At 39.1% G+C, this 26,454-nt stretch overlaps 1 protein-coding gene across 9 annotated transcripts in view; it reads left to right on the forward strand.

The window, feature by feature from the left end:
- Positions 1-26,454, forward strand: part of GRIK1 (glutamate ionotropic receptor kainate type subunit 1) — a 364,878-nt gene that overhangs the window by 244,689 nt on the left and 93,735 nt on the right. For all 9 annotated transcript variants that reach the window (XM_025867840.2, XM_025867857.2, XM_025867847.2 and 6 more), the window contains exons 5-7: positions 13,001-13,054; positions 16,231-16,404; positions 24,792-24,935. In XM_025867840.2, coding sequence (XP_025723625.1) covers positions 13,001-13,054; positions 16,231-16,404; positions 24,792-24,935 — 372 coding nt within the window. The remainder of the gene's footprint in view (positions 1-13,000; positions 13,055-16,230; positions 16,405-24,791; positions 24,936-26,454) is intronic.

Below are 26,454 nucleotides of genomic sequence, written 5' to 3' on the forward strand. Positions count from 1 at the left end.
ACAAGTGCTATATGATCAGAATCTGAAAAGTTATTTCCCAAAAATTAGTTAGAAATTCAAATGTCAAGACTTGATTAGGCTACAGAAGAACAGAGATTGCGTATGAATGATCTGTCTCCGTGAATTTCTGTAGCCTCAGAGTGGCCCCAGCAACCAGCAGCACACACAGGGGACCCATCCCATCACTTGTTGTCCTCTTCTGTCCCTGCCCATTCGCCACCTCCCAGCTGGTGTCCTGCTGCTTCGCAAGGATACTCCCGTCTCCCAGCCTGTCTCCAGCATGGACACCCCCAGTCCTCTGCAACTCCTCGCTTTTACTTCCTCCAAGTCCCACTCTCTTCCCGCTGACTCTCCAGTGCCCACCTTGTCTGCACCCTTGTTTGCTTCTGAGTGTGATTCTGCCAAGAGAGTGGTTGATGGGAAGTGAATTTAAAGATAAGGAACAGGATAAGAAGACTCTGTACCAGCACGCTTAAAACGTGCCCAGTGCCATGCTGGGTGGTAAGCAACCATTTCCTTTAATCTACACAACAACTTTTGGTATAATTAGTATTATCCCTCTTTTGCACACAAAACAATGAAGCTCAGAGACAGTAATAATTTCATCTACCATGTAATGAGCATGCTCTTAATCCAAAGTTCCAGGCATTGACTCATTTGTTGTCCATATTCCCGACAATAATACAACCTCCAAGAGGATAGAAACCTCCTTTGTCTTGTTCTCCCTAACCCTGAGCATGTACAACATTATTTGACACCTAGCGCTCAACACTGCTCTGTTGAATGTATGAAGGAAAAGGGTGAATGAATGATCCAAGAACTGTACTAGCAGCTCTTGATAAAAGCAATCTCCAAAATCACCTCCCCTCTACCTGACTCAGTGTACTATACTCTCAACTCTGCCAAAACATTTGAACAAGTTGCTCTTCTGTGCCTCAGTTTCCTCAAAGGAGGATTTTATTCAGCCCCTGAAATCCTATATTATTAAGAACTGTAATGCATTTCAGCCTACAATTCCACTTCCTGAAAATAAATTTGCCTCTTCAGAGAAATGCATAGTCACTTTCAAATCCTGTAATAGGATTGAGAAAGCAAGTCACAATTTCAAGCACGGTAGTCGGAATCCTAATGCTTCCCTGATAGAAAGGGAGGGAATACTGTGATGCTCCATCCAGCAGGGAAGCTGCATCAGGGCTGGGCCACGTCCCTGAGCTGGAGAGCAGCCATACTGAGCGTGAACATACTGCTTCCAACTCAGGAAACCTGCTCTCTTGTTTACACGAACAAGTGCATCAGAAGAGACTTTTTTCCCCTCACGACACTTATAGCAATGAGTATGAAGCTATAATTGAGCCATTAGTCTCCATAAAACATTTTAGGACCAAAATATTTTGTGGAATTATATCACATTTTCTCCTGTCAACATTTGTGTGCTCTTGTTTTTATTTATTTATTTTTTCCTTTCTGTCAATTAACATAAAAACAAGGCCAGGGAGAAAATGTATTATTTTAATGTCTGGCTTCCCTCTACTAGAACGTGCAGTGGCAATGCTGATTAATCAAATAATTTTGTGCGTTGATTCTTTCCTCATAGAAGTTGGGCCTATTGCCTGGGACTGGGACAAACAGAGATGGTTAGAAAAGGTTCATTTCGTGTTTCCCCAGGACAGAAGCACTGTCAGTCTTCATCTCTCAACACAGAGAACAACCAGGCAAGCAGGATAGCTGTGATGTGCCAAGAGGTTGCAAACCTGTGTTTGGAACCCACACCCACCAAGTCAGATGCGCAACTCCATCTCTAATCATAAACACACCGAATAGGCCAAAGACCTTAAGAACTACTTTTACAGACCTTTCTGTGTGCCAGGTACTGTGCTAAGCAGATAAAATGCATCACTCACTTAATTTTTATGAGAAAATTCTGTACACAAGAAACTGACAGAGCTCAGAGAGATTTTGTAACTTGCCCAAGGTCACAGAGTCAGCAGTGGCTAGGCTGGGATTCGAAACTTATCTCAGGAATTAAAAGCGAAAAAAAAAAAAATCCCAGTCTGCTGCTCTTATGTTCACCAAGATGCCAACTGTTGCTCCTCGCGATAGAACATGGAACACATTCTAGTTAAGCTTTGTACTCCTTTAATGAAATTTTTTCATTCTATTCTCTAACAATCCAGTCATTTGTCTAGTTTACGTAAGTCCTCAAGAAATGTTGATTAGATTGAAGCCAAGGAGAGAATGTGGTAGAGACACAGTAGAAAAATTCACTCTTTCATTTAACACTTACTTGTTGCGCACTGATGAAGGTGAGAAAGATGCAACAGTAAAAACAACAAGAAAAAAGTAGATCTCTGCCCCCTCGAGTAAAAGAGAGCTTAAAAATGAAAGTCACAGAATGTGGCTATCCAATGCCCACAGACTGGCGAGAGACGGGGAAACTCATTTCTAAAGCAGAAAAGGACTGGGACTAGAGTCTTAGACTAAAGGTTGGCAGATACAGTTGCAAATTCTGCTCTTGCTCTAACAGAATAAAATAATTGTCATTCACTGGGCACTCACTATGTGCCCGACTATGCTCTGCATTTGACTGGAATATCTTCTTATCCTCTCAAAATATCCCGTGTTACAGATGAGACAAATGAAGTCTACCTAATGGGATTTCAAACCAGGGCTTAACATGCCAATGACCTGAGTTTCTTAGGTCCTTTAAATATGCTACTTTGAGCAAGTCTGTTGATTGTTCTTCAACCCAGTCACCTCATCTGTAAAATAGGATTGTTGGATTCTAATCTTGCTAAGGTTCTCTTCTGCTCTGAGCCTCCATGCGTAGAAATGATCGAGAATCCTCTTCCCAGTGTCTGAACATAAAGAATTTGCACGTTGCCTTGTACTTAGTAGGCTTTCAAAGAAATGGGGAAATAATTAGGCAGTTCATTTTTTTTAAGTTCCTAGAGTCCTTTGGTAGTCTTTGAGACAGTTAATTGATGGGAAGTTCATTACTTTGGCTAAATCCTGACAATGTAATAATGATGATTCTCAATTTATTTTAACTGATGATAATTTGTAGTATATCATATAATTATTTTGGCAGCACATTCTCATCCTAATTGTTTCTCTCAGGCTGAGACTAAAATCTATTTACATTTCCTGAGCACAGAGTTAGTTTTGGTTGTAAGACGTGGTTCATAGATATGGGTATATTCCTTAATATGCACGAGAATTAATTGAGCTCTGTGGATAACTAACAATGTAGTGAAGGGATTTGCAATGTGTCCATATTCTTAGTGCACAGGATGCCTGTTTGCATCCTCGCAAAAACTTCCAAACAGTAGATTTGGAAAAGGGTATAAATTTGTTTCTATCTGAACTGGGAGGTAATAAAAATCACATGCATGCCTCAGAAATACTGTAATGCTTAATTCCAGCTATATCAGAATTTGGCTGTAAAAGGTGATAAGGGAAATTATCCTTGCAATAGAAGTGGGGATAATTCAGAAGAAATCATGTAAATAATTTGAATATGTGTACATCAAATCATGTCTTAAACCTTTAGCAGGATTAGTGAACCTCAGCTTTATTCAAAATTTTGGGGATGTTCATTCCCCTCAACGTGCCTTTTTCAGGAGAAAGGATCCATAGCTTATATCAGGTTCTCTAAAGAAGCCTGAAGACTGAAGTAGGTTAAAACTCACTTTGCTATGTTAACCACATCAGCTTTTTCAATGCTTCGTAAATGCAAGATTTTACCAAAAGAATCTTCCCACCCTACTTTCCCCAGGACTATTAGCCAAATCCTTTCTGCTTAAGGGTGACCCTGTAGGATGTAAATTTCACCATTTATTCAGCTAGCATGTATTAGATGTTTTGTATGTGTTAAAGACTATAGCAAGACAGAGGGGGAATAAAATATAATGAAAAACTCCAGTGTATTGGATGAGATCATTTAGCAGAGGACCTTGTAATTCATTATTTGCTACATCGGTAAAATGGGAATGTCATAGTACATATCTCACGTTGTTCTGAGAGAAGTTAAACATGACAATGCCTATAAGGCATTAAGCCTACCACTGATGCATGAAATATCCCACGTGTGAGAGATTACCATCATCAATATCATCAGTGGTATTGTGCCTAGGCAAAACTACAAGAGTGATACAGTGTTTCGCACTGCAAACCTTGTCACTGCATTATCTCCTACACTTTGTCACAACAATGGTCCCCAAACCCCTTCTCAGACTGACTTCCCAAGTCTCTGTCATATCTTGCCTGATGTCATTAAATCACCACACCAAACTTAACACACTACATCTTCCTCCTTTTCTTCCTCCAGCCAACCACTTTCTCCTCCTGCCCCTGTCTTGGTGACCAGAAACACCAACCAATTGCTCAAGCCAGAAACCTAGGAGTTCACTTGACTCTACCTTACCCTTCCTATTTGTGAGTTACCGAATGTTATAGCTTTTGCTTCTGAATATGTCTCAGATTCAACCTCTTTTTCTCCATCTCTATCATCATCGTTCTACTACACCACAAATGATTGCTCTGTCACAAACCCCCACCTTTTTCCCCATCCAGCATCCAGGTAGCCTCAAAAACTGTTATTCCAAATAAAATATGTGACCTTATTCCTCTCATCTGAAATTCTTGAGTTCCCGACCACCACACCCACATTGCCTTAAGTACAAACGACACATTATTTCACGTGTCATGCAAAGCCTTCCACACCTTGTACCCACTGCCATGATAACACTTAGCACACAAAATATCTATTATTATGTCTATGGCACATTTTAACAACAACAACAACAACAAAAAAAACCTGTTACCTTTTTTTTTTAATAAACTGTCCTTTCTTGATGAAAGTTTACTCCACTAAAGAGATTAAAGGTCTTCCCAAATATCACCAAAGGGATTCAAAATTAGGATCTAATTAATTCTAATATCTAAAGAGATATTGGAATGAAATAGCAATGTAGGTCTGAAATCCTGACAGAAGGAGGAAGAGTGAGTGAGGGTCCTCATGGAAACTGGAACACCATCCAAGGCACAACCTTGTACAGCTAGGTTCAGCTCTCTGCACAGAAGACTCCCTAGAAACTACATGGGCAGCTTATCAAGTTCTCTTGGTTTGATGGGTTCATTCCTTATAATAAAGCTCCAACTTTTGTGGTTCTAACTCTGGTCTCACCAAACAACCATATGCTTTTATTTGGGTTCTCAAAGTCCAGAAGAACTGTGTGCAAATTATTGACTTTCCAGGGCACCTGGGAGGTTCAGTCAGTTAAGCCTCTGCCTTCAGCTCAGGTCATGATCCCAGGTTGCTGGGACTGAGCCCTGCATCAGGCTTCTTGCTCAATAGGGAGCCTGCTTCTCCCTCTCCCTCTGCCTGCCACTCTCCCTGCTTGTGCTCTCTCTCTGTCAAATAAATAAATAAAATATTTTAAAAAATGATTGACTTTTCCTGCCACATATACCTCCTATTATCAATTAATAAGTTAATATAGCACAAAGAGCCCAGGATTGAAATCAAAGCTGGGTTCAACTGCTATAAATATGCTCTGTCTTTCAAATCTATAAATTGGAAAACACCTTCTCTCCAGTAGTATGTAAAAAAAAAAAAACCCAAAAACAAAAACAAAACCTATTATAGCAGTGGGCATTTTATAACACTCAGAAAACAGTCACTATGATCATTATTGTTATAGCTTAAAAATATGTTTGGTTAAATACATAGGTGATTTTCAGGTCTGCCTGCATGTGAGTATTACCTGGAGAGCTCTGAACAGATACCAATGCCTAGAACACACCCCAGACCAAATAAATCAGAATATTTAGAGATGGGGTATAGGCATTGGTGTTTTTTAAAAGTTCTTTGGAGATGCTAATACACTGAGAAACACTCATATAGTTTCTCAACCTGATAGTTATTAAATCAATTGACAAAATAAAAAGTCAGAAAAGCTGAAGAATAGGACCCAGACTCACGATGACTTCACTAGTCTATAGATATCTCATGAGACCAGCAAGATCAGTATTTAATGGTTGCATGCCCATCTCTGCCTCAAAAAGTTATCTTCCGGGTAATTGGAGGTCTAGTTTTTATTACCACCATTATGAAAGTCGCTTATTGCAAAAAGACTACAATGTATTCAACATCTTTATTCTCCTTTAACTTTCCAGATTTTTTCAGTATTTTGTGTAGATTTTTTCAATACTTTGCTGTTCAAATTTTCTTCCATTGTGTTCTTTTTTAAACATCATTTTTCCACCAGTGTTCCCTGGATGTTGCAGAGAGTTTATTCTTTCAGTTCATGTAATCCTCCAAAATCTTTACTCTCTCCTTTTGGCAGCGTTGCCTATTTCATTCTGCCAGGGGAAATCTTTTCTCCTGTTCTGTTGTCAGCAGTGCATATCCCTTAAATATCATAATCTCTTCTGTCGTGCACCTGGGTGGTGCAATCTGGCTCTTCTAGTGGGATTATCTCCTGAAGCGAAACAAAACCTCATTGGTTTTCACTCCATTTGTTAATATCTATTAGCATCAGCTTCCCTTCTCCTCCTGACCATCCTTCTAGAGAGAGAAGCTTAAAAGAAATTAAGATTGAAAGATACTCCCAAAGAGTATGACAATTTCATTCACCAACACTTTGTGGAATATCCTTTGCTTTCCTTTCATTTCTCCTGGAGGCAGGAGGAAAGTGGCCTGGGTTTGTCAATGGCATAACACCATCTTCCAGTGGAAGGAAAAGCCCTAGACTCTCTCTGTGTGGGACTTGTAACTGTACACATGGTTAGCATGTGTATGTGAATGGAGAGATACAGAAAGATTTAGAAAGTTTTCAACTTCAAACACTTCTTCTCCTTGACACATGCACTTGTTATTACTATACCAAAGTTGTGCCGTCTCAGGTGCTGTGATCACAGAAAGATGAGTAAATGAGGTGCATTTCCTTCCTATTGTTGCCATAACAGATTTTCAGAAATGTGGTGCCTTAAAACAAAACAAATGTATTCTCTTACAGTTGTTGCAAGTCTGAAGTCAAGGTGTTTCCAGGGCTGCATTGCTTTTGAAGGCTTTATGGGAGAATCCAATTCCTTGCCTTTTCAAGGCTGTCCTCATTCTTTGGCTTGTGGCCCCCACATCAATTGCCTTCCCTCTTTCTACTTTCACATCACCCTCTCTGCCTTCTGACTCCCTCCTTCCATCTTATAAGGACCCTTGTGATTATATTGGGCCCACACCCCACCCGAAATTAAAATCCTTAACTTAATCACATCTGAAAAGTTCTTTTCTCACATATAAAGTAACATTTTAATAGATTCTAGAAATTAGGATGTGGACATTTTTATGGGGCCATTATTTAGCCTACTCCATAAGGAGTTCTATACGCCTAATGCTATTTTCTATGCACTTCACTGTTACCTTTGTAGATATAGGTTATAATCACTTATTTTGCGTGAGCTTTTTTTTTTTTACAATGATAAACACTGATCTCAAGGTCTACTTACACCTAGCTTGTTCTACTGATGGCCAACATGAAAAAGTGTGTTGCCAAAGAAGCATCCTTCTCAAAGGATAGTGTAGATGCAGCCTACACTACCACAGTTGGCAGGTGAGAAAGAGCTATACCCTAGAGCTCAAACCTTCTTCTTAAAATCACTGCTCTGAAACTAGTTATCGTTCAACTGATTTCCTGAAGATTATTCTTATGCTGAAATAACTTATTTCTATCTTAAGGTAAAACCATTATTTTAGCCACATTGCATGTCATACATTTGGAAGCTGTTCGCTTGAAATTATTGACTAAAAACCATGTCTGATGGTTGAGAATTTATCCTAATATTGAGAAGGCTATCAAAGGGGCAATACACTTTAGGCTAGTCAATATAAATTTCTAAGGCACCTATTTTTCAATGGAAAGTAATAAGCAAACCCTTATAAATATTAAAAGAATACTCAAAATTGCTCAGGAGCACTCCAGATTCCATTTTAAGTTTCTGCTATTATGATAGCAGTGTATGCCAATTATTTGTGACATATGGCTTGCCCTTAGCAATGGATGCTGAGAATTTGTGGAGAATTTTTTTTTTGTTACTACCTCCATAGCACTGCATTGCCTTCTGAAAAAATGATCATGCTGAAATATGGTGCAGGCTTCTTGAGATACCAGGACATGTTATTGGAAGACTTTTACCCAGAGACTTTCCAGGTATCTTGTAGGCCAACTGTGTGACCAACCACAGAAGTTAGAATCCACAAACTATGTTGGTCATCTTCATCTGGACTTGAATGCAGGCTCTCAAGACAAACTAAAGCATGATCTTTGTGTTGCTCAGGTTTTATGTGATAACCCATCTAAATCCAAGAGATAATCTTTGCCAAGAACAACAGGACTACACCAAGGAAAGTCAATGCTGCTGTCAACAAGGTCATGAGTGTTCTGTTATAAAAGCTCCAGAGAGCAGATGGGCCAAAGTGGGGCCGCCATTGTTAATGCACAATAACTATGTATCAGGGTATAATGATAACAGTGGGACCATTAGAATTGTCCTTTTGAGAGTCAACTGCCAATGAGTTTTATTTTATCTTCTGATGATTCATTTTAACTACAAAAGGAAGAAAATAGTTAATTATTTTCAAGCCACTGAAACAACAGAATAGTCACGTGGCACTTCCATAATAGTATAATTCAGAGAAATTCTTCAAATAAGCGTGAGTTACCCTTCTTCTTGCTGGCTTAAGGATTATGTTTTCTAGATAGCATGGAATATCATACATATGCAAAGTATCAAGACATTTAGTCTTTTGGTATTGTTCTCTGTGTTAATCGGGGTTCTCCAGAGAAACAGAACAAATAGAAGACAGATATGAAAAGATTTATTATGAGGAAGGAATACGTTCACATGACTGTGCAGGAGGAGAAGACCCACAATCTGCCATCCACAAACTGAAGATCCAGTAAAGCAGTAGTATAATTCCTGTTTGATTCTGGAGGCCTGAGAACCAGAAGAGCCAGTGGTGAAAATCTTAGTCCAAGAGTAGGAGAAAAGCAAAGTTCCAGCTCAGGCAGTCAGGCAGGAAGAAAAAGGATGCATTCTTCCTTCCTCTGCCTTTCGGTTCTATTCGGGGTCTCAGTGGACTGGATGATGCCCACCACATTGGAGGGTCATCTATTTTGCTAAGTTACCAATTCAAAAGTTTATCTCATCTGGAAACACCCTCACAAACACACCCAGAAATAATATTTAATCTGGGCACCCATTGACTTGGTCAAGTTAACACATAAAATTAACCATCACAGTCTCTTTTGAGTTCTTATAACTGATTCTGCAGGAACATAGAGTATGATTAACTCTGAATATTATTTTATTGGAGGCCTTTTTTGCTACTCTAACCCAGCCCAGCTACATGAGATCTGAACAGTTCATCCCTCTTTATGAGAAAAAGATCTCTCAGCTTCTCCTAACCATAATTATTTATTATGTGTTATATATTTATTCCACAAGGAATTAACTCAGTCTAGAAAATACATTTGAAACAAAGTGATAAATACTTTTTTTTAAAAAAAGGAGAGGAGTTGGAAAGAAGGGGGAAATTAGATAAGAAAAACAAAGCTGAATGGCATTGGCACACATAGAATATATACCTTGTATTCTTGTTGCTAAAGGAGAACCCACAATTTTCACCTTCAACTCTCCAGCATTCAAAACAAAGTCATAAAAAGAGCATTTACATGCCTTACAGTACTCATGAAACAGGAAATTGTATTTATTCAGAACAAAAACAGCTTGCTATGGTCCTCATAGCCTCCTTAGTCATCTATCAGGGTGAAATCTCTAGAGGATGACCTAAGTCAGTATTTTTCCTACCTCCTTGGCCAAAACCAGCACATGGCTCCACCCAAACACAAGGGGGCAGGAAATGCAATCCTGCCATTTGTCCTTCCAGCTGGGAAATTGGCAATGGCACAAATTATGTCTAAACTATGGGTCTTGAAAAATCAAGAAGAGTAGTAGATACTCAGTATTATCCCTCTTATAGATATGTAATGTTATTGAAAGGGCTCGATTTTTTACTGTCTATCAGTCTAAGTCAATGATATGATGTCAAGGGTTATTTAATAAGAATAATTCTGTTAAGAAACAACCATTATTAAAAGAACATATTAGTGGAAGCAATGAAGGATAATATCCCATCAATATAAATAGTATTGACGGCCACATTTATTACACATTAGTGTGTGTGATGTGATGTGTTTTGTGCTATTAAAAAAGGATTTAAAGATAGCCAGAGCTAGTTTCTAGCAATACTGCCTTGGTAAAGTATACATTGCCTAGGTCAGCACCTCCCGCTTAGTCTGGCAGACAAGTACACTATCAAAATTCAAAGAAGGTAGTTTTTCTAAGGAAAAAGTCAGTTTTGCAAAGATTAGAAAACTCCCCATATCATGATTATACTTTTTTATTTGAAAAACTGACATTTATCTTGATGTGACATTTTCTTAATCCCTAATGACTTTTAGTGGAAATACCAACATGCAGAGAGAAAATCATCATGTGAATGCAATAGTTTTATTTATAAATTATACTACTATTAAACAACAGAGATGCTGGCCCCAACCAGTCCACAGACTCTCACATGGACAATTGTTTTCAAATCATCACTTTTGGTGCTACTGACTTTATTCTTACCCAGAAGCTTTTCATTCACCCATGTCCTAGAGAGTCCACAAAGGTGGCAGGTGAATGATTCATGACTCTACCTGTTTCTTTCTTTTTTATTGTTATGTTAATCACCACACGTTACACCATTAGTTTTTGAGGAATTCTTAATCTCGGGGAAAAAAAACTGAGGGTTGCTGGACTCTACCTGTTTCTTAATTACCATTTCTAAGATGTTTGGGGGAAGAACCAGGAGGCACTGACCCAGGAACTAGGCAGGAAAGTCAAGAACGGAGATTTTTCTAGTGTGCTAAATGAAAGGCATACTCAGAGGACCCAAGGGTTCTTTCTGCAATAAAAGTAGACCCGTTAGCTGAATATTCACTGCATCTTCATAACTTTTTTTCTAACATTAAATAAGAGGTATATCAAAGAATATTTGCCTCCAGGAGGTAAAAAATAATAAGAAGCATTAGTTGAATGGTTGCTTTAAAAGCGCGGGAGAAGCCTATGCCTTCAATTGGTGACCAAATGTCTCCATAACCAAATATTAAAAGAAAAGTCAGCCCAAATGAAAAGCTAAAAATTCAGGTGCCTTTTTGTTTCTTTTTCAGTTTCAGAAACAATATTTTAAATCTTAGTGTCTAGCTCTCTATCTTGACATAAAATTTGCCCCGTCCTCTCTGAAGAGGTAGTCTTGGCTGCAATTACACTATCTAATATCTAAAGCAAAAAACTGGATTCCTGACTGACCCCGGCAGGTTAGCTCTTTATGCTCCGCTGATGTAAGAGACCAGCCAACAAGACCTCACTATGCATGGCTTTAAACATTATTGATGGCCCTAAAGCAATTCTACCCTTTTTAAAATTCTTTTGTGTGCCTGGTCTTGTTATCGCCATAGGAGTGACTTACACGCGGTGGGCTCATGATTCAGAGTTTCCTGTCATTTATCTTACCTTCATGACATTACAATTGCACTAAATATTCCTCTGGTCTCCACATTAGCAGAGAGGGCAAAAGAAGGGCAGGATTGGTGTGTCCTGTGCTGTCTTGGAATACCCTCTTCATTCTGTATCCCTTCTCACGCAAAATTATTCGAGTTTACATATCTTAGGAACTTTCTAGGACCTCTGATAACATGCTGCTGTCTTTCCTGAGACCTTTCAATCCATCTCTTCAGTTGAAGTTGTGAAAGCCTGTTCTTTGGTGTGAGTGGACATGTTTTCCACGGAGTGTGTTCCTCAACCACTGTTGTGAAATACAGAAACCCAGGCTCTTCTCTGAGAAATTCCAGTTCAGGCTGTCTCTGTGATGGAGTCAAGAATATCTGATTTTAAAACTTCCAGAGGGGACTCTCACTTGCATTCAGAGTTTATCAGAGTTGTGGGGAAAACTGCCTTGGAAATTTTATTTCTGAGACTTCTCTGTTTATTTCTATACAAATACCAAGTAACAGCACCCAAATAGTCCTTTGCTGACCTCCCCCGACCCAAGGAAGGTGACACCCTTGATTTAGAAGATACAGAAAACTTTCCTTATCTCCAAATCATCTGCAACTGTTTCTTCTCAGTGGACACCATTTCCAGGAATCTAAAAGTAAGATCACATTTTAGTAAACATACTCTACTTAGAATCCTTGCCCTTTCTCTTCCCTTCTTTTCCCCCTTCCCTACCAGGTGAAAACAACACGCACAGAATGTCTGCAACTGTCACGATCCCAAGAGGTAACTGAGGATCAAAATTAAGAGGCAGTGTGACGTTTGTACAAGAACAGTCCCCATCCTTCTATCTATAAACAAATCCTCGTTTCCCCTACTCACACTGTGGGATAAGATGGGAAAGCAGTAGGGAGAAAGGCTTCAGAGATATGCATATGTCTAAAACCTCTTTTAAATATATCTACATACCAGTATTGCAATTCAACATTTAATGAGTTCTTCTCCGAGGCAGTATGATAAGTATTAAAGCTAAGGAGATCAATGAAATATCTATCTAAGCATCAGACATTTAGTCAATAAGGACAGCAAACACTGTCATTAAGGTCAGATCCAAATATTAAATTTGTTGCACATAAGCTATTTTTAATTTTTTTACATTTAAATTAGACCTACCACTTCAATGAAGATCGAACGTAGTCTAATGAAAGAACACTGGATGGAGGTTAATGGCCTGGATCCTCATCAGCCACTGATCTGTCTCAGGTTTCTGATCGGCTCAATCTGTGGATTTCCAAAGCGCCTTCCTGCTCTGTGTCCTCAAGCTATTGCAGTTGCCCAGCTAATGATCTATTTCTTATTATAATTCTGTTTCTGATTCTTTCCCCTTATTTCTCTTTTGCAGATTCTGTTCATGGGCATGATGACTGAGTACTATCACTACTTTTTCACAACCCTGGTAAGCACTTCAGGTGGAAATGAATTCTTTGTTATAGGAAACGTCTCCAGTTATTTCAAAAGTCAGCCCCACCAGTGCCAGAGGCAGGATAGTGTCATGGAGATTTATCTTACTTTCCTAAGAATCCTGTAAATCCAGAAATGCTGAACAGCAGTTTCTTTCTTTCTTTTCTTTTTTTAACTAGCATCAGTGCATGTGCATCTGGAAAGGGATTAAAATGATACTTTCATTAAACAGGAACTGTCAATGTGCAAACTAGTCATAAAGAAGAATCATCTACATTTTCTACATACATTAGAAGGCACACTAAAGTGTATGCTTGGCTTTTTTGATCTTCTGTGATTTACTTGCTTATGTCCAGTAGATAAGATAGCTAGGTTAGCCAGGGGTCACTGGTCAAGTGTTTTGAAGATCATCAAGAAAAGGAGCAGGGGAGATGCTTTGCACAGTGAACATTTTTCACCATAAAAAAAAAAAAAATCATGGTTCTGAGCCTAAGAAGTTCAAAAGAAACCATAACATCCTAAATTTTGAGACTATCATATCAAGGGAGAATGATTTAGGGCATTTAACACATCAAAATGATGTGATAGCTCTCATTCAATTTTTAAAAATCAGACACACACACACACTCCAGTTTCTCACAGGAGAAGAAAACAAAAAACCAATTTTCTTTGTTAATCTGTAACAGTGTGTCCAATGAAATCTACCCAGGTTCTGGGAAATTTCCTAAGAGTAACATTTTACCAAATAAAACTGGCAAGGTAAGCTGGTGAGTAAGGGAAATAAAAGAATTTGGAACCAGGACCAGGCAGCTGTCCTTGAATACATACTACTGATGGAAGCAGTGAATTCCACTCCTCACTCAAGTATCTCAGGAAGCATGAGGCTACAGTGGACACTGTGAGACCAGTGTACTGGGGCAGGTGCCAAAATCATCACTGTTCCAGAGCTTGGGGCAAGGGAGTGGGATGCAGGGCAGAAAATCTTGAACTAAAGTTTCCATGATCTTCCCTCCCCCTCATTGACATCCTAATTACAGCTTCTGTCAGAACATTTGAAGAAACCCTTGAGAACTCCAAAGCATCTTAGTCAGGTCACAAGTACAGCCCTTCCCCCATCACCGTGAACACCTGGGTTCTGCTCAAGGCAGCATGGACACCTGCCTCAGAACTTTCTATCATTCCTGGCTGTGCACACTCTTAAGAGCTGGTTTTGTTGAAATTTGAGAAAGAATTCGAACAATGAAACCTGAAAAGTCTCGTCTTCACGGAGACAATTTGGGAACAAACAACTTGCCCTCACAGTCTTCTTTATTCATCCTTCATTGACAAGCAGATGTTAAAAATCGGACCCTGGACTTTCCCTATTCTATATTGCATAGGAACCTCAGTTTGTAGGCCAACCTAATTTTGCACCTATGTATGGTATTCATTTTAGCACACTGCATTATGTACTGTGGAGTCCATGAGGGATCCCATATGTATCCTGGAATTTTCTGACTTCTTGTAGTTTGAGTAGTTTTCCTTCCATTCATTGAGGATGTTAAAGGATATCATTCTTTTTAGGGTCTTATTCTTTAAATTTACTTCCTTAAGCATTTTCCTTTGGTTTTATCTGCATTCTGCCATGTTTTGCTTTTTATATTTTTACCATTCTTGTCCATGAGTACTGATAAAACTTAAAGAAGAAAGAAAGTTATGTACTACAAAGGGGAAAAATATAACACTTGAGAAGGCAGTACTCTTTTTCTGATACTGAGCCAGGAGCACAGATCTGCCCTCTTAAAGCTCTACAGTCTGATCCAACATTATCTTGGGAAAGGATAGCAGTGTAAAGAATTATTCAAAAGAACAAATCTGTGCATATCTTCTGCAAATACAGATCATGAGGTGTTTCTGAAGCTACTTCTCCTTAGGAACCTCGGTCATCACTGATCATGTACTAATTTGCACTGCAATTCCATAAAACAGTTACACTGTTCGGAAATTTTTATGGAAGTTTTTCTTTTTTCTTCCTGTTAAATGTTACTTTGAAAGTTTGGTTTATTCAAAATGTGAGGTATTTTTAATGACATATGTTAGAGTCAAACCTTTCTTCACAAGAAGAAGGTTGAAATTTTATATCATTTTAAATACGAATCAACAAGGGCAAGTCGGTTAAGCATCTGCCTTCAGCTCAGGTCATGATCCCAGGGTCCTAGTCAGGCTCTCTGCTCAGTGGGGAGTCTGCTTCTCTCTCTCTCCCTCTGTCCCTGCCCTCCACCCCCACCGCTCACACTCTCTCTGTCTCAAATAAAAATAAATAAATAAATAAATAAATAAATAAATAAATAAATAAAGTCTTTAACAAAATAAATATGCATCAACATAAACCTCTGGATTACACTCGGTCTCATCTGTAATGGAAAATGTGAGTGGGTTAAACTCTTCTTCCTGAAACATTGTCTGAAAGGGAATTAGTTCTACTGTTATGATACTCGTGTTCACACAACCCTATGCTCCAGTTTAGTCTCTGAAGAGAACCCTTCGCTTCCGACTCAGACTTTGCGTCCAGCGAACATTCTTCATGCCCTCATTGTATGGGGCATGGGTCAATGAGCCAGGGAATGGTAATTTTTTCCCTCTGGAAGTGATCTTCCTATCACATGCATATGCAAGTTCAAATTTCATCTCCTTTACAAGATCTGAGGCAGCAAGAAGTGCTGGAGAAGAGCAGTACTGCCGCTGACAATTGGGTCATCCTTGGACTGGTCGCATCACCACTCAGAACTTCAGAGTCTTCATCTGTAAAATAAAAGCTTTGGACCAAATGGGCACAAAGATTCCTTCCAACTCCCCAAACACCATATTCTAGAAATAGAACTCTAACTTCTCAGAATATTGTAACCTATGCCCAAGGGCATACTAATTATTAACAGCCAAATCCTCTTCTTGATTTATCCAAATTCTGATAGTATTGCAAAAAATAGAGGAAAATGAAAACTGCTCACTCTTAGAGTTTCTCAGGCAGCATGCAAGGGAAGGACAATGGGAAATGTTTTTTCATGAAGCAGTGTGAGGACAGCTATTTTAGTTTTAATCTACCTGTTGCTTCTGCAATCATTATTCTGTTTCTCATAAAGAACACTGAAAATGTTAACTCTTTCTCCTTTTGTCATTTTTAATACTGTGCAGGACTTATTTGCTTTAGATTTGGAGCTCTATAGGTACAGTGGTGTAAACATGACTGGGTTTCGGCTGCTTAATATTGACAATCCTCACGTGTCCTCCATCATTGAGAAGTGGTCCATGGAGAGACTGCAGGCCCCCCCCAGGCCGGAGACTGGCCTCTTGGATGGCATGATGACAGTAAGTAGTCTTAAAATAAAATCATTTGAGATGACGTTTGCATTCCTTTAGGGGTTAGGTTAAGAATGTCATATGCCTTCTATAGTGTGCATGAAAGTATTATAACCTGTGCCTTAACTTGAATGAGAAAAGAAGGAGTAAACTTTTTAGGTAATTTGAAAGCCTATGCAGGGCTACTATCAAAAACTGCTGCTTTCAGCTTTCTGACTGTATGTGCCTTTGACCAAAAAAAAAAAGTTAACAGGAGTAGCCGTCACTGTCAGCCAAATGGAGACAAATCAGAAACCAAAGCAAGGCTGAGTGGAGAGAGTTTTAGGCCTGGGAATGTGGCCTTGGAAGGGGGGCAGGAGAAGAGGAGCAAGCTGCCTACAAGAGTGATGCAGAACCAGTTTGCCTTCCTCATTTCTGTCACATCTCAGCAAGCAGTGCACACGTGGAAAAACGCCAGATTCACATCCTGTTGGTGTGTCCACATTCTTCCTGCCTGGATATGTACAGGAACACCTTTGCAGACATTGACAGTGATTCACACCAGCCATATGTTCCTCTCAAAGCAGATGCCAGGCCCACATCCTGACAGGGGAGAGGTACTCTGCTGAGCAGATAAATTGCAAACTGCCTCATCAGAGAGCTTCTCACTAACATCATTTGTCTTTCGTTGTCAAACACACCTCCCCTAGCTTTATTTCTTTAATGAAGCTCCCTGCATGATGAAGAAAAGAGCAGGAAATTTTTTTAAAAGACTTTCTATGTAGGAATCGTGTCATCTAAAGGGAAAGATACTGGGAATGTGGGCAGGTAATAGCATTTGAAATTGGCATAGTATTTCATTCTCTGTTCCCATCATCGGGAGAAACACTCTTGCTTTTAAGATGCAATTTACCGATAACTGATCATCTTGCAGAGAAATGAACTTGGGATTTCTTTTCTTTTTCTACCATTTTTTATGAGAAACAAATGAATAGAAAAAATATATGAATGAATTAAGTGGTTCTGGATGATTCCATGTTCAAGCTTCCTGACTGTTTTTCAAACCTGAAGTTTGTATTGTAAAGTATACAAAGTATTCTGAGAGATAATGATGGAAACATCTTGATACAAATGAGCCTTGGATGATTTGAAACATTGCTTTGAATAGGAACAAGTAAAGAATATCTAGGGAAATACTAGACCTTCTGAAAAGGAAGGGGGCAAGATAGAGAGAGAGAGAGAGAGAGAGAGAGTCAGAGACAGAGAGGTATGCTAATACACCTGTTTCTCTCTTCTTCCTCTTAGATTTGTAATTCCAGTGAGTTCAAATATGGCTCAAACCCTCTGTCCACCCACCTTGCCTCCCAATGAGATTTCTACCACAGTCTGAGATCTCCAATAATTGTTACCTGTCCTTGGTATATACCACTAAAAAAGTTACAGTTTGGATCTGTTAACACAGCATGTGGATTCATGCCAAACATTAAATAGTCATCATAAGTATGGCTTAATTTACCAAAAAAAGCATCTGTTGCATTCAATTATACTTAGCTGACAGGACAGTTTATACATATTGAATGAGATGAGGAAAATCACTGAACAAGGATAGAGCCACGCAAGTCACACCAATTCGGGCCAAGCATGGGGTGCTGTTACTCCCCCAGGACTGCTGCCAGGGTCCTGGGCAAATGGCAATCCCATGGGCAGAAAGCATGATGGAGCCAAGTCCCAATGGATGGAAAAGGTCCTGTTTTGCCTAAAGTTTACTACTGTCATCTCACCTAAGAAAAGGATTTCTAGTCTTTGTTGTTGTTGTTGTAAACTATAAAAAAGGAAATGGAGATTTATCAGAGCAGAAGAGAAGGGCTCACCAGGGCACTAAACATGAGGAGAGTAGATATATCAGGTCACATCTATACTAGTCAAAAAAAATAGAACACAGAACCCACTCGAAGTCGGATCCCACGCAAATCTGTTTTTCCCCAGTTTTACTGAGATAGAATTGATATACTTCATTGTATAACTTTAAGGTATACAGCATAACAGATTGACTTACATATATTATGAAATGATAATTACAATAAGTTTAGTTAGCATCTGTCATCTCATACAGACACAATAAAAAGAAAAAAAAATAGATACAGTTTGAAATTGATCCCATGAAGTAATATTGACCTTTATTCACTCAAAGAGGCCATTTTGCAGTTCACAGTTTCCTTTTGGCTTCTAGTAAAGGGGGCCAATTTGGGGATGTGGAAACTGAGTTACAGCGAGTTTAAAGGGTAGGTTTAAAGGTATCCAGTGGACTAATCTCTGAATCAAGAGAGCACATGCCATGTCCACAAGCCGGGGCCCAGATCTAACAAATCTTTGTTCTCAGGTTGCCTCTATACTCAAACCATTTTCTTCCCTACCTTCCTGATGAAAAGCCCCGTGGTTTCAGTTCCACTGGGTCTGCATTCCTCAGATCTCATGGTTCACTCTTTCTCATGTCTGTAGCATTTGTGGCTCTCATTGCCTAAAACCCTCCCCTGTTTCCATTTGTTTGAATGCATTTCAGCAGAGAGGCCTGTTATTCTCTCTCCCACGGCCTGTTTTCCTTCGCTCTGTACCCCTATGACCTCATACGTTATATTTCGATTTGTTTGCTTAGTGCCTTCCCCTACGAGAATATAAACTCTATGAGGACAGAGGTTTTGTCTTTTTATGATCTGCTCTATCCCCAGCACTAGAAAAGCCCCGGCACAAAGCAGGCCTTCAATAAATATGTATCTAATAAGGGAACTAATGCTAAATAAATAGGAATTGAGTTTCTGCTAAGACCAAGATGTTACATGAAAAATATTCATATAGCCCTGAAATAAGTCTGTAAAAGTCCAAAGAGAGTTCCTGTAGATAGAAAATAGGCATGCGTAGTGAAGACAGAGATTATCCTGAAGCAAACTAACCGCTATTTATATTTAAGTAATGCCATTACTAGAATAGAGTTGCGTTCTCTGAAATCATATGCATTATACCACTACACTCCAAGGCGAATTTTCCTGTTGCCCTTTATAGTTATATTTTTGTGTGTGCTACATACATATACAGATGCCTGTATGAATATATAATATAGAAATTGTTAAAAATATGTTTAAAAATACCCATGTGTTTTTACTTCCACCTACTTATCTAATTTCCTCTTTCATATTTTTAACTATTAAAAATTTCTTAGAACATCATACACTAATAATATCTTCAAATAATATTATATATGTCAAAACATATCCAAATCTGAAAATCATGTCCAAGCTGAAAAATTTTGACTCCAGACTTAAGATCCATAGATCTAATTAAAGAAAAAAAGATACTGACTTTAAAATAGGGTTAAAATTGCGTTAATTAAGAAACCTGGTACTGAGTCAATAGAGTTCAAAAATAGTGAAACTTGATATTTAAAACAACTTGAGATTAAAAAAAGAAAGTGTTTTATCAACTGAAGTGTTAACTCAGTAGAAGTTTGGAGTAACTTTACAAAATCTACTTCATTTCTTTTCACTACGTTTAAATTTCTCTTAGCACTTGGGCTGATTCAATCTACTGGCTTTTGGATAGACTGGGATAATGGAGTGGCCCATTTTTAGGTGGATTCCTCTCTGATTGTGAGCAAAAACTGTGTGTGATTCAATAGTGCATGGGAATCATAGAAACAACACAACGTTGATCTGTCATTGGCCTTCCCAGTTCTTCACATGCATTCACAGCATCAAGTTCAGTCAGTAGCCTTATGTTACATGTGAGCATTTCCTATAATCATGGTCCAAGGAGGCACCTTTGAGTGTCCACCTGAGTGTCCCCTGCTGCTCCCGTGATGAAAGACAACAGGCTGTGGAATTCAGTGGAAAAAGCAAGATCTTTGCAGATGAGGAAAGCCTAGATTAAGTACTAGCTATGTCCCCTGAATAAATAAATGACTTGACTAGGTTATGTAACTTCTCTGAGCCACTTGCTTATCTGTAAATCTGTGTAATAATCCTTTACAGTGTTACTTTACAGATTAAATTAGATAATATATACAAAACCTCCAGGACATAGAATTGAATTTACTTGATGGTACCTGCGGCTATGCCAGTTTGTAGTCAATAAGGAACAAAAGAGATTCTGAAATGCAGAGGCAGAATCCTTACTTGTCTACAAGAGACACGTTTCTTGGCTTGTGCATATAGCCCAAGATAGCCCCTTGCCGGGGACCTGGGTGACCTTGTGTGACCAGGGGAATCACCCGGGTGTGTTTTCCAACTAGACATATGGTCCTCTTTTCCCAATTTCTCACTGTCTCTCTCAAAAGCTGAAAAATGCATGTTGAAATTATAATATGCCAACCTCTGTGCCATGTTTCACTGGATTTTCTACAGTTGTTGCCCTAATTACTGAATTTTGAGATTGTGAGTACTTGACTATATCTTTGCTACCTTCCCCAGACCACTTCCAAACCCCAGTTTACTTGTGGGTTGCTCTTGCCTGCATCCTGGATGCTCAGGATGTTCACTGCCTCTCCCACCACTTTGGCTCCCCGGCAGCATCCACCCCCACAAAGGAAACTAGCTAATTCATACTAAGAGACAAATTCCTACTAGCTCTATGCTGTGGCTGAGATATTAGGATTTTAATAGAGGAATCAGTGAGAGAGTAAATTTAGGAAATGACAGAGAAGGGTGTTATTTGGGAAGGTTTCTCTTTTAGAAAACTGCCTTGTCCATCAGTGTCAGGTTAGTGAATATTTCTGAATTTCCAGAGAGGATGGGAAATCTATACTTTTTGCCCATTTGTTCCACAAAGACTAAGTTCTTCCTTCAGAACTCCAATCTCCTCCAGTTTTTTCCAACAATGTTACATACCAGGAAGACAGCAAAATGTAAGGAGTCTATAAAGCCATATCCTGTTGTTAGTCCTCACTAGATTGCATTGGGATCCCCAAGACCACATTCAGGTTTGATGATTTGGTAGAAGGACTCACAGAAATCAGAAGAGCTGTTAAACTCGTAGTTGACAGTTTATTACAGCAAAAGGATATAGATTAAAATCAGCAAAGGAAAAGGTTGCAAAGGGCAAAAAGTCCAGGAGAAACTATGTGGGAACTGTTAGTGGTCCTCTCCCAGGAAATTTGCACTGACAGTACTTCAATCTCTACAGCAATGATGTGGGACCACATGTGTGAAGTGTTGCCAACCAGGGAAGCTCACCCAAGACTTGGTGTCAGTCAGTCACATAGGCACAGAGCATCCCCGTCGCTGACCTTACTCAGTCTCTAGCCTTCCCAGAGGGCAAACTGATACAGCATGGCCCAGGGCCCCAGATCAACAAAAATAGGCATTCACCCTTAAATCATATTGTTAAACTGTCTAGCATTGCCCATTATCCCAGAGAATACAGAAACACTATGATCAGGCAGGACAGTCCAAGGTTTCGGATGTCATCTCTCAGAAGCTAGTCAAGAGCCAGTTCTTTCTTTGAAATACGTCCAGTGTGAGCACCCCAGCCCTGCTGAGTTATCCCTTCATTGCCCCCTGTTTTGATAACCAAAACATGGTGTGAGACTGCTTTTCATATGCTTGTTTCATGATCCATGTTGTGGTAAAGAGATTTTCCTAGGGGCACTGAGTAATGTGGTTTCATCCAGGCTTTTGATATAAATAAAATGTGAACATAAACACCTTCAGAAAAATAAAATCTGAAACACAGGCCAATTTCTTTTATATTTACCTAAAATGACTTGAGAGTTGCTGCTCAGTAAGCTAGTCTCCAGCACAGAACTAAAAAGGGAAGGAAATTCAGGGGTGGTTTATTAGTGCTATAAAATCGGTAGAGACATGTCTCCTCCATCTAAGAAAATATTGCATGTCAAAGGGAAGTGTGGTTTTAGAATAAATGGTTTTCTTCTTTGAATTTGAAAAGGACTGATCAGGCCCATTGTTTTGAGTCATGTTATTACCCAGCCCAGTGTGGAGGCAACCTTGACAAAGGAAGTCAAATCCTTCCTAAGCCCAGCTTATAGAAAAGTTAGATCCAAACTTCACTCCTCACACTTCTCTATCAAATCTTTCAATTAGTCAATTAGTGAATGAACATACAAATTTGTAAAAAAGTATATTCCACTGCTAAAATGGGCCAGGTCCCAATAGGATAGCAATTAAGGGCATGAGTTCCAAAATCTAAGTTTACATCCTGCTTTGAAATTCTCACTTGCCTAGTAAGTTAGGCAAGTTATCAAAGTTATTTCCTAAAGTTCCTTCTCCAAGTCTCCATTTTCCTGTTGGCAAATGGAGACAATACCTATTGAAAGGCACCATTTCAATAATTTAAGGCAATGACATGTGTAGAATGCTTACAGTGCCTGGTGTGTAGTAAGTTGTCCATGAACAGTCACCATAATTGAGCTATTACTTTAATTATTAAATCATCAGACGAATACTTGCTTCAGAGGCAGCTCAGCCTCATGGTTGAAAACATAAACCCCAGCACCAAATGCCTGGGTTTGAATCTTGATCTTCCCACCACTAGTTTGGGGACGCCATTTAACCTGGTCATATCTTTACCCACAAAGGAGTAAAAGTTATGGTGAAGATTCCGTGTTTGCCAAGTATTTAGAGAAGTACCCAACATATAATAAGAACTTGATAAAAGTCACTGTTATTATTGAGTGAGTTTTCAAAAAGTCTCATTCTGCCAATGGATTGCTCTCCTTCAATTACACCAAATTAGCATAGCAGAGCAGTGAAGAACATGGGTGCTAGGATCAGATAGTCACGGGTTCGAACCCTGGCCAGGCAGCTGATTAGCAGAGTGGCCTTGAACTAATCACCTAATTTTCCTGAGCCTCAGTTTTCTCATCTATGAAACTGATTATATACCAGTTTTGAGCTGAAATGATCAAAACATTTTTAAGCTTTAACAATCACCACCACCACCACTACCAACCTAACTTCTATATGTCAATCATATAAGTGAAACAATTTATCTTAGAAGTACATCTTAACACTGTGGAATTATACAGTTCTCATAAAAATGTATTTTATTTTGAGGCATGAAATAACATTAGTTCCTTCAGCAAACATTTATTAAACAACTTTAAGTATCGTTTATGTGCCAGTAACTGTGTTATCGACTAAAGAATGAAGTGGAACATTTCTGCATTCACAAAACTCATGTTCTTATTGAGAAACTGCTGTCACCATAAATGCATATGGAAAATGCAAAGATAGAGATTGCACAGGATACAGATTTAAAGTGGGGATAATCTCCGGACTCACAGATGGATAAAGTGTGAGATGTAGTAACCCTTACCCTCTCTTTCCACTTCCATTAAGACATGCTCTCACTAAGTGCATAGTAAATGTTGAGCAAATCAACAGACTTCCGGGGAAACAAACAAACAAACAAACAAACAAACAAACATAATGATCTTTGATCTATGACCTGGATTCTAGATTTAACTCTACCAATTACCGGTTATATGTAGGACCCTACACAAATCACTATCCTGTCTGGGGGTCAGTTTTTCTACCAAAGTGGTTTTATCTATCTGTTCTGTTGATTTGGAGAGATTGTTGAGATTTTCAAATGAAGTTCCAGGGAAAACCCTCAACTAAAATGTGAAGGTATTATATACAATGTTATCCTTGAAGAAAACCATAGAGCAATACTTTTTATAAAATGCTAGCAGTTTTGTGTGAAATTTTGCAAATGAGAGAAATTTCATGAGGAGGGTAAGAATGAGATGCTCAATGCCCAAAAGCAAGGACTACTTACACTCTCTACCAAAAAGCAAATGCTGACAAAAGTAGGCATAGTCCAAGCAAGTTACACAGGTCTGTGTTTCAAAAGGTCTTCCACAGTGTGCTGTTAGATTTGATTCCACAGCTCAAACCTTCTTGACTCCTGTAAATGGAAGTGACCAACAAAGTATCCCTATTTGGAAATTACCTATTAGTTTTGTTAGCAGCTGTTTCTTTCCACCAGATAGAAACAAGTAAATAAATGTATAAATAGGTATAAGTCCTGAGAAACAAAATCTGATATTGAAATGTTGAGGTTTAGTAGCTTCTAACTCAATGCAGTTGATCTTAACACCATGCTTAACATAGAAAGTGCTCCAAAAATGTTTATTCCCTGAATCAAGTCTTTCGTGGCTAATGTGTGGGTTTTTTTTTTTTTAAGAACTCAAAACAAAGCAGAGCTATCACTCCAATTTACTATGGAGTATGAGGTATTATTTTAGAGAAAAATAGCTATCGGAGAGTGAAAACTGTTCAGCTGGAGAATAAATAGCTGTTGAAATCAGACAAACAGGAGATAAGGAAGCAGGTAGAATGAATATGCAGGTAAAGGAAGGGAAACAAAGGTGGAATTGAAGATGTGGTGTGTGTTTTCCTCCACAGACTGAAGCAGCTCTGATGTATGATGCAGTGTACATGGTGGCCATTGCCTCTCATCGGGCTTCCCAGCTGACTGTTAGCTCCTTACAGTGTCATCGACACAAGCCATGGCGCCTTGGACCCAGGTTTATGAACCTAATCAAAGAGGCAAGTGCTACTCATTCATGGCCCAGTTCTTTCCTAACCATAGTGATTTGACTTGTTCATTTAGTGTGGTCTTCCCACATGGCTCTGTTGGCATGATATCTATAAAAGAAGAGAAACTATTATCAGCCAATCGGCTGGGATTTCACTGATAAAAGACTGTTGACCAGGAACTTTCTAGTGTGATATTGAGAAGTTCAAAGAAGCTACCAGATCATAACATTCACCTCCCTTCATCTCAACTATGGTCTCAGTTGCTGCTGGCTCTCCTCCACATATGTTCATAAGTTCATAGGCTTATTCCACACCCCATTGAGACAAAGAGTGGGTTGGCCCATCACTACAGGGTACCAGGGATAGTTCTCACATTATCAGTCCATAATTCCAGTGATTTCTTAAATATTAGGTTGTATAGGACTGAAGAGAAGGACCTCTTTGTCCTAATATAATAATTATTTTACCATTTGTCAGCAAACCAGAAAAGTCCAGTCTATTCAAAACGTACCAAGTGTACTAAAAGATTTTAAAGAGTACGGGGTATTTGGTGAAGGTGAGTTTTTCGTGATTACCCTGGGATCCTGGACTATTCCCTACAATTTCCTTTTCTCTGATGTATTCGACTTCTCTTCATCAGATCCTGTTCTAAAACCCTGAGATTCCTCATAGACATGCATCCTTGGATTATCTTCGACAATATATATCTCAGGGTGTGTCTGGACTTGATAAAATGAAACAAGGCTTAACTGAGTACACACCCTACTCTGTGCTGCTGCTCTAATGTTTTCTCTATGGGAGGCAGAAATTTACCTCTCACATGAAGAATATCTTTATTGCCCTCCGTATTGAAGAAGGCTGAGTTGAGACAAAGCCATTAAAAGAGAAGAATGCCCAGCCAAGAGCAAGGAGGAATCCTACTTTTGGCTCCATCTCTGCTGGTCTCTTCAGCACCCACAAACCCTCTCATGGTTTGTTTAATCTGCTTCCCCATTGAGAGCTGACTCTGATCCATAAGGGTGAGAACAAAAGAAGCAGTATGCCTGAGGTTTAACACTACTCAGGCTCCAGAGCAAGGCTGGACCTAGGGTATGGCAAGCAGCAAAGACTACCCTGGATACCTGATTTAAGGAGGCACTCACTCTCAGGTTTGAGCTTATAGGAGACTGTGAGGGAGTGTTTCCTTAAATTTTATGCCCTTGGGAACCTCTCCGATCTCACTGCAGTCCTGGCATGGTTGTGTGGGTTTAAATCCCAGCTCTACTAACATTTATGAGCAATATAATCGACGCAAGTTACTTAAATTCTTGTGTCTCGATTTTCTCTTCTGTAAAATGGAAATAACACCTTGTATCTCATAGTATTATTGTGAGGATAAAAATAAGGGTGTGAAGAGCAACACAGAAACATAGTAAGAATCTGAGATATTAGCCATTCTCTTACAATTGGGATAGACTACTAATAATAGCCTCATTCAGTTTACTGAGTGTGATGCCAGGAATTTAAACCTGGCAACAACAACAACAAA

The sequence above is a fragment of the Callorhinus ursinus genome, unplaced genomic scaffold, assembly GCF_003265705.2.
Source record: "Callorhinus ursinus isolate GAN/ISIS: 27379988/994484 unplaced genomic scaffold, GSC_fseal_2.0 scaffold1, whole genome shotgun sequence".
In the NCBI taxonomy this organism is placed as follows: domain Eukaryota; kingdom Metazoa; phylum Chordata; class Mammalia; order Carnivora; family Otariidae; genus Callorhinus; species Callorhinus ursinus.